The sequence below is a fragment of the Merops nubicus genome, unplaced genomic scaffold (assembly GCF_000691845.1).
Source record: "Merops nubicus isolate BGI_N331 unplaced genomic scaffold, ASM69184v1 scaffold6195, whole genome shotgun sequence".
In the NCBI taxonomy this organism is placed as follows: Eukaryota; Metazoa; Chordata; class Aves; order Coraciiformes; family Meropidae; genus Merops; species Merops nubicus.
In genome coordinates this window covers 11,416-20,225 of record NW_008608860.1, presented here as the reverse complement: position 1 = coordinate 20,225, position 8,810 = coordinate 11,416, and the positions used below count along the sequence as shown (strand labels likewise).

The window sequence follows — 8,810 nt, the reverse complement described above, 5'->3', positions numbered from 1 at the left end:
CAGTTCAGCATGTAGTTAAAGCCAGTTCTGTTGTCAGAATGACAGGGAGACAGGCAAAAGGATTCCAGGAGATTTTAAAGATCTTACTTACACCATGCTTAAAAGGACTGAGTAAAACCATGGTGTACTGAGAGTAAAGTTATGTAACAATAGGAGTAATTTTAGATTTACTTGTCTTTAAAAGAACCTTTCTATTGCATGCAGAATAAAAACATTTTAGCAAGTGCTAAAGAATGTTTTTTATATTACCCTTGGTAGCTCGTGATGTCTTGCATTAAGGATAGCAGTAATATGATTTGTCATCCCAGTTGTATTAAAGCCAGTGGAAGTTTTGCCAGTGATTGAGTGGGGCTGAATGTTAGGTGGGTATTTTGACAGTAAATGTTGTGTTTGTGTAATATTTGCACATTTTGCTAACTCGTCTAAATGACAGTGATTCTGAGGCAACATCTGGCAACATTATTCAAAAATGCCAATTTGTTAACTGTTGAAATAGGAATTACAATCATGACACTTGAGTGTAGCCATGTTATTTTTAAAATTTACACTTAAGTGTTTTGTATGCTGTGGATTAATTCCAGAAACTTTTATCTCTTGTTTTATGCTCAGTGATGAAACAAACCAACCTAACTACCCTCAAGCAACGTCCAATAAAGCGAGCTCCCTTTTCTATCAGTGCTTTCAGGTAAGGAAATAAAAGACTAGTCCTTATTTTTATTTTATTCTTAATTTTTCCAAGTAAAATGAAACAATAATATGTTTTGTATTTATTGTTTGTATTTATATACTTTTTGCATCAAACAACTTGAGAGGTGAGCCAAGGTGGAAGATCTTCTCATGTGAAGAAGGAAGACATTTCAGAAGAGTGACAAAAGAATTTTTAGTTTGGGTTTGTCTGTTTTGTTTTGTTTTCTGAGAAAGTGAGGAACTCAGAGTGGGAGAGGCAGGGCATACTGCATACTGATAGCCTTTGCCAGGGTTCTTAAAGCTGTGCCTGACTTGAGCCACTGGAGCCCCTTGCTGTAAATAGCTGTTGGATCAGAACTGCTGTGGAGAAGCAGCACTGAGAAATGGAGTAGTTTGTTTGTTGCATTGTAATAATGAATTTGTAAGTTATTTAGAAGTATTACTGTAAGGGCAAAAAAGATGGAGTTATGTTTTCTTGCCTGTGTGTGTCAGTCATTTACTCTAAAATTATTTGAAATTACAAGAAATTATAGCACAACAACCAGATTGTTTTATGGGTCTGATTGCTTTAGATTCACTGAGTGTCTTACCATTCAATAAGTCAGTAGATGTAAAGCTCTGCTGATGTAAATCTGAAACTCAATAAACAACAAACTATGATGCAGTGCTACTACTACAGGTAAATTTGGCTGTATGGATGGAATATGTGTTGGTTGTTTTTTCTTAGAGATAATTTTAGTTCTGAATTCTAGTCTGGTTATACTTTCAAAAAGAAATTTGGCATCTGTAGTAAGAAATGCAGTATGAGTCTTTTTACGCTGACATTCAAAGCCTGGTGTTTTAAGTGTCAGCTGTTTTTCAGTGGCTGTTTGCTGAAGAGTGCATGCAATAATGTGGCAATTCACCTTTGGTTTTTTGTTTCTTGAATAATGAATTACATTTGGTACTCTCTTTCCATGCAATTACACCAGTCTTTACTTTCCAGAGATTCCTTCGAGTTCTGATTTTAAGGTTTAAAAGCACCCTTGCATGTGGTGTCTTTGCTTAAAATGCTCTTTTTTTTTAGGATTTGGTTTTTGAAACACAACTGTAATTTTCAAGTGTATATTTCTAGTATGATGCTTTTACATGCTTTAAATGAGGGCTCAGTTTCAAGCGAGCCAGGCCAGTTGTGCTTCCTGACCGTTTGGAAGGTGTGGGCTGCACCCACACTCTCACATTTCTTACTTGGTGTTGCTCTCGTGAGCTTGCAGACCTCTCTGGCCATCTCTTCTGATTTATCATCCTATCATGTTGGGTAGGTGGTATGTTAAAACTGGTCATTACTGTGATTTATTTATAAACTAATCCAGAATTTGAATACAAATTAAGACCTCTTGCTTTTGACATGCTGACAGCAGCCTTTGTTTGGATTAAAAACAAGCAGTTTTCTGTAAGATGGGTTTTGGGGTGTTTTTTTCCATACTGTATGGTTTGGAGCAGGAATTTTACAGGAAGCAAATGCCTCATGTCTTTGACGTGATGTGTTTGCATTTTTTTGTTGTAGTTTCATCTGTGAAAACGAGGCAATCCCTCTGCCCTCACACTGGGAGAATGTCAACACTGAGGAGCCCTACCAGGTAAGAGGTGGGATGCAGGCTGGTCACAAACACGTGATAAGGAAATAATGCATCACAGTGAAATTGTACTAACCTCTCTTTTTCCAGCTTATTCCACTGCAGAAGAAAACAAATGAATATAATGAAGTTTCTAGTCTCTTTGGAAAAACAATGGATAGCCACCGAATTAAGAGAATTAAGAGAATACAAAATCTGGACTTGTGGGAGTTTTTTTGCAGGTGAGATTATTTCTGAAACCAACAGTTGTAGGATTGTCACCAGAGAAAGTCTTGAAGGCATGCAGCAGAAATATGTTTAATTTTTTTTATTATTAATGTAAATGTGTGTTAGTTTTTACCTTTTTTAAAATTTTCCTGTCCATGTGGTGGATGCCCGTGATACTTACAGTGAGTGAAGGAGAACAGAAATAAGCTTTTTTTAAAGTGACTCTTGGACAGGCTTCTATTATTTCTTTGCAAACAAAGCAAATGATTATTTGTCCCTTGTTTAATTTCTCAACTTTATGAAGCCTAGGACAGAATTAAAACCCATTTAGCACATATTCATTTAATTTCTTTAAGTTTAATGTGCTACAGAGGCCTTTTCTGAGTTCTCTGTGTTTTGTTCTGTGTTGTGCTGGCTGGAAGAAGCAGGAAGTGCCAAGTTCTGGTTCCACTTGGTTTGTAGCATCAATCTGAAGCAGTTGTATTGGACAGAAGTTATTTGTGTAGCCTCTCAGAAGGAGTGCAATCAGAATAAGATTTTAAAATGTTACTACACTGTTAAAACCAACTGAATTAAGTTAAATAGTGAGGATGTAACTAAGCAGGTGTATGTTAAAAAATTGAATGTTTTGATTTTTTTTGAAAGATACACAATTTAGTGTTAATGTAAAACTGCATTATGAATATGCATAAGGAAATAAATTTAAGTACTTGGTAAAAGACTTAGCCTTCTTTTAATTACAAATGTATCTGGTTCTATTTACCTGCATAAGTGTTAAGGCTTGTTTGCTTGGCTTTGTTTCAACATCTGTCTTTCTACAATTAAGTTTCTATTGTTTCTATTCTACCATCTGAATACTACTCTGAAGTCTACCTGCAATTCCTGTTCTCAGAAATGAACAGTAAATGTCTTTTGAGTCTCCAGGGTATGTGGCAGAGGGGAGCAGGGGAAGACTTATGTCATTGGGAGAGTGTACTAGTTTTCCTAACTGGTCAGTGAGTAAGATTCATGGTTTAAAAGCTCTGAATCTGTGGATGCTGTATGCTGAGCTGGCATGCTTTCAAGGTATGAAAGTGAGCATGGGAACTGGAGTTTCATGTGTCAGGAGTATTACAGTATTGCCATATGACTAACTACAAACCAAGGTGCTTTTTAGTGCCTGTAAGGTGTGAAAGTACATGGAGAAAAGTAATTTCATGTTTAAAACATTTTTCCTGTATCAAAAAAAAAAATAGAAATAACAATGAAGACTGCTAGAATAAGTGTATGCAACTGAGGCTTAGCTGCTTTTCTGCTGAGGGTAAAACACAACCTTGGAGTAACTGAGTTTACACACATTATTAAAATATTACTGCCTGGTAGTATATTACAAACAAGTAGGTGTTCCAGCATTTCAGATCTACTGAAAGTTCTTTTGTGTCCCATGTGGGAAGGTGAAAGTAACAGAAGATGAATCTTAGTCCAGCACATTTTGGTTTATGGAGTTGTAGAGTACAGCAGGTAGAAAAGGGGTTTGGTCAGTGATGTTGCTGGCCATCTTTAGGAACAGCTCGTGTGCTCCCATATGTGGAAAGGGCACATCTGGGTCTCCAGGGGTTGCTTTGTGTGCCTCCTTTACTGAGTGAGCTGGCTGTATGAGAGCCTTGCGAGTGGAGGATCAGCTTAATTTTGTTTTACAGGATTAGCTTGTCACTGCTGGTCCAAAGTGGTAAGATGATGTTTCTTAGAACAGATGAACTTGATTTCTGTTCCAGATCAACAAGAGGTCCTGCTGTGGCATTTATGCATTCTGCAGAACCACCTTCCCAGTATATTCCACTACTTATGAGGAGTAGTTGCTACTTAAACTTCTGTGGTTTTGAGACAGTGTTTTGCTTCATTGATAAGATCAGAGATTAAATTTGAGCATTGCTTCAGTGGTTAGGAACACTGAGGTGTTTAAAAACTCGATCTAGACACTTGTGAAAGTGGAATGTATGCAGTGCTTTAGGTCTGTCACCTCTGCTGTGTTTTCTGAGTAGTAAATTAATTTGATTGTACAGATGTTTGTATTGCTGTATTGTGTGTTCTCTGTAGGAAAAAAGCTCAGCTGAAGAAGAAAAGAGGTGTCCCCACTATTAATGAACAGATGCTATTTCATGGCACCAGTAATGAATTTGTAGAAGCAATATGTATTCATAACTTTGACTGGAGAATAAACGGGATGCACGCTGCTGTGTATGGCAAAGGTAAGGACTTGTGTCATGTGTGGCAGTTGGTAATCCTAACAGTTCAGGAGTGTTCTTTGTGAGGGGCTTGCTGCATTCACCTAAGAGCTGTTTAGTGTAGCTCTCTGCCTTTACACCAGGTCTAACTGAGTTAGAATGCTGTAAGGAGTGTAATGGGCACAACTGCTTGGTAGGCCCAGGGGGGGTGTGCCCAACAAAGCAGTGCTGATCTCAGAACAGTCTCCCTACTAAAACCTTCCTACCAGAAATACTGGATCGTGTTGCTACAATCTAACAATATGGAGGAAAAGGAAAGTGATTCCTCATGAGCACAGGTAGAGGTTCCTAGAGAACAGACTTCTTTCATCATCCTGATACCTGTATTCATTCCGTTAAGCTGCCGTGGTAACGGGGGTTCTCTCCTTTGACAGGGACCTATTTCGCCAGAGACGCCTCCTATTCCAGTCGCTTCTGCAAAGAGGACATGAAGCATGGAGACACTTTCCAAATTCATGGTGTGAATCTGCAGCCCCATCTGCACAGACCAGATAAAGTCATGTTTCTTGCTCGTGTACTAACTGGTGACTATATCAACGGTGAATCAAAATACATGAGACCTCCTTCAAAAGATGGAAGTTTTGTGAACTTGTACGACAGCTGCGTGGATAACACCTGGAACCCAAAGATCTTTGTTATCTTTGATGCCAACCAAATCTACCCTGAGTACTTAATAGAATTTTCTTAAGTTTGAGAGGAGCTGAACTCAATATTGTGTCTTTTTTGATACTTTTGTTCCTTTTGTAAAGACAACAATATAAAAACATGAAGTGTGAATGGAGAGTGGTGGAAGAAAAGCCAGAATGTGTTTATGGAGGAGGGAAGCTATCAAACATTTAAGAGAGGTTGTTGAACTGTTTTCAAAAATCTGTATACTTTACTACTGAACTTTTAAAGTGTAGAGACTAATACAGATTTTAAATTGACTGGTGAGCCTTAAATACGTTGGGCATTGGTAAGTTTTCAAAGGCAAGACTTGTGTTCTCAGTTTTTAAAATGTTATGAGTATTTATTCATGTGGTTAGTTCTATGGCTGTAATATACTATGCGTATGATGGAACTGATCTTTTATAAAGATTGTCTGTAGAAAATCAGAACAACAAAAGGTGTCAGGGGCCTTGGCTGCGTGTCCCCGTGCCCCGCGGGGCGTGTGCTGTGCCTCAGCTGCAGCAGCAGCCAGGCACCACGCAGCCCCGCGCTCAGTCGCTCTTCCAAGTGGGCTGGGGAAGAGAGTTGGGAAAAAAACAAAACAAAACCCTCCCACAACAAACTTGTGGTTGAGATAAGCACAGATTCATAACTAAAATAAAATATAATAATAAATGTTACAATATTTGTAATGGAAGGAAAGATAACCAAAAGAGAATAGCAGAATCCTTTTGGACAGTTCCAACCAACTGGTATAGCTGTAAAGTTAAAGAGTTTTTTTCACGTGTAGAAAGAGCAAAAGAGGCAATATTTGGGTAAAGAACAAACTTGAGTACCTAAATACACAAAGAGCCTGAAAAAGGGGCTGTTACAGTGAAATGCACTGAAGTGTTAAACAATTTGCTAAAACTGTCCCTGGTGTTTTTCTTCTGTTTGTTTTTTCTTTAACCTCCTGTTAAAGGACCTCAGGGGTGCTAAGGGACAATAATAGAAGGTCCAAGTGGAAGCCTTCCAGGCTGCTGCCTTGGCAAGTCATTACAGGAATGGTGTGCAGTTACGTCAGGTATAGAATGGTCTGTGCTGGTCTCTCATGGAATTGCTAATAGACTTTGGATCAAAGGTTATGTTCTAAATCTGTTGTGTTTAAAAGGCATTGCAGCTGGTGTGACCAGGTCTGCTTGAAATCCCATCAAACGTGGAGCTGGAAGCAAAATACAGCTACGTGTCTGGTGTTGTGACTGCAGACTCAAACAGCTCTTCCCTCTCCTCAGTGCTGTTGGCTTTGCCTGCCAGTGGGTCTTGCACAAGTTGGGTGTCTGTCTGTATGATTTCATGGCAGCTTTTCCTTCTGTTCCCAAACCATTTAGGGCTCGGGTGCGTTTGCCTTTGGTGTGACAGGGAGTGTGAGCTCTGATCCCAGCTGGGAGCTCTAGGTTCTGTTGTTGTAGGCATGGCTTGTGTTTGATTCACTACTCCTCTAGCTGTGCAAAGGGCACATCGTTCCCCACGTGGTATAAAATACCTAACAGCAAGTCATGCAGGGGAGTTGTGTGTTACTGACTCCTTTTTATTCTTATGCTGTATTCTACAGAACATACATTTTATGAAGCTTAATGGATCCATGTGCTGTTGTTCCTCTGATTTGGTCTTCTGTTTCTTCTGAGGTCTTCACTGACATTTTTTAGTTAAGAAAGATGAAGTTTCTTTTTAGTGTCTCACGCATACAAAATACCATAATCGTAGTGGCTTCCAATTGTTTGTATGATGATGTCTTGGTTAGTACTTAACTCACTTAAATTGGAGGGCAAAGCACTGTACAGCTGTAGTTTCACCTCTTCTGATGCAGTGTTTGGCTTCCTGGCTCCATGCTGGTGCTGATGGATCTTGGCACTGGAGGTATGTGGAGTGGCCATCCTGTGCTGGCGAGGGGAAAGGGATTGCTGTCACAGGAGAAGTCCAGAACTCTGCAAGTAGCCAATACAAGAAATAGGTGGACTTAATAACAGGAACAATGCGAAACAAAGGGAGGAAAACAATTTCTTGGACTACAGAGCATTAAAGAGATGAAAAGGGATTTATTTGCTCTGACTCTGGGGAAGGAAAGCTGCTGGTTTTTTAGTGAAACTTTATGCTCCGTTTTCTTTCTATACCTGTGCAAGAGAACATGTCATTCTCTTAAGTGTCTGAGGTAAAGCTTTCTTACTGAATTAGTCTTGTGGCAAAATGTTTTCACATGGGCACGACACTTCATTGTGACCTGATCTTACTTCTGTGTCATACTGGCCCCCTGTGCCTGCTTTGCTTTTCAGAACGGGTGTGTACTCCATGAGTGCTGAACAGATCTCATTCCATCCAAAGCAGTTTGGGAGGGTGCCTGTATTTATTCCAGCTTACTTACAGGGGCAGTTTGTACAAACTTTTGGGTTTATGTTAATATCTGCAGAAACAAGATGATACAGTTTATTTTTTAACAGATGTTCCAGCACCCTCACATCCAAGCTGTATGTGAGATACATAATGTGCCAGTGGGAGTTAGTGACTTAAATTCCAGTACAGTGGATGGCAGTTCAGCTGGTGGTTTGAGGACAACTCTGATCCTTTCTAAACCAATAGCAGCACACCAGATCATGGCAGGAAGGCTGAATTGAGTTTGTGCAGTCTACACCCATGGAGATTGCCTTCAGGAAGAGGACTTGTCAGTAGCTGGCAGGCTTCTCAGTGGCCTGTAGAGACCATGGGTCATGGAGCATGTCAGTCTGAAAGTTCTTTTGGCCTACGTGTCCACCAGTGTTGCAGTACTCTTAGGCACTGACCAAAGCAGCAGCCTCCCACAGCAGCACAGGTCTGCTCCAGTACGGCCATCTCCTCTTGCCCAATCACAGCAGGAGGGTGGGGACTGAGGGGTGGAATGCTGTGTCTTGTGTTTGCTTGTCCTGTGCCTCCCTTGCCTCTCCCCACTGACACAGCCCTGCAGTTAGTGAGGGAGTTCAGAGACATAACCTCTGAGCAGCCGAAATAAGAATGTGGTTGCTTGGCTGCATTCTTGGTGGTGTTTAACAGAAACACAAAATCACATTCCTGATGAATTCAGTGACCTGATCTCTGTCACGGGTAGGGAAGCCTACGACAGCAAGCCACGCCAGCTCAGATGTTTGGGTGGGGGTGTGTTGGTTGGTTTGTTTTTCAAAAGCCCATATACTACATAGCACATGGCCTGGGGGACCCTGGCCCAGAGCTGGGCCCTGCTGGTCACTGCTGGTCCAGCCTTGAGTTGGCTGGTGACTGAGCACACCCTCCCCGGGCACCGGGCTGCGCCGGCGCTGCCCAGCTCCTCACCCAGCACGGTGTCCCCCGGGCAGAGGGTTTTGGGAACAGACACCATTACTGC

The 8,810-nt window shown here is 40.7% G+C and overlaps 1 protein-coding gene across 1 annotated transcript in view; it reads left to right on the top strand.

Annotated features, from left to right (window-relative positions):
• The window catches only part of PARP11 (poly (ADP-ribose) polymerase family, member 11), a 6,233-nt gene extending 771 nt beyond the window's left edge, over positions 1–5,462 (top strand). Inside the window, exons 3-7 of the mRNA XM_008940380.1 lie at positions 610–685; positions 2,234–2,306; positions 2,394–2,524; positions 4,587–4,738; positions 5,149–5,462. Coding sequence (XP_008938628.1) covers positions 610–685; positions 2,234–2,306; positions 2,394–2,524; positions 4,587–4,738; positions 5,149–5,462 — 746 coding nt within the window. The remainder of the gene's footprint in view (positions 1–609; positions 686–2,233; positions 2,307–2,393; positions 2,525–4,586; positions 4,739–5,148) is intronic.
• Positions 5,463–8,810: the final 3,348 nt, after the last annotated feature.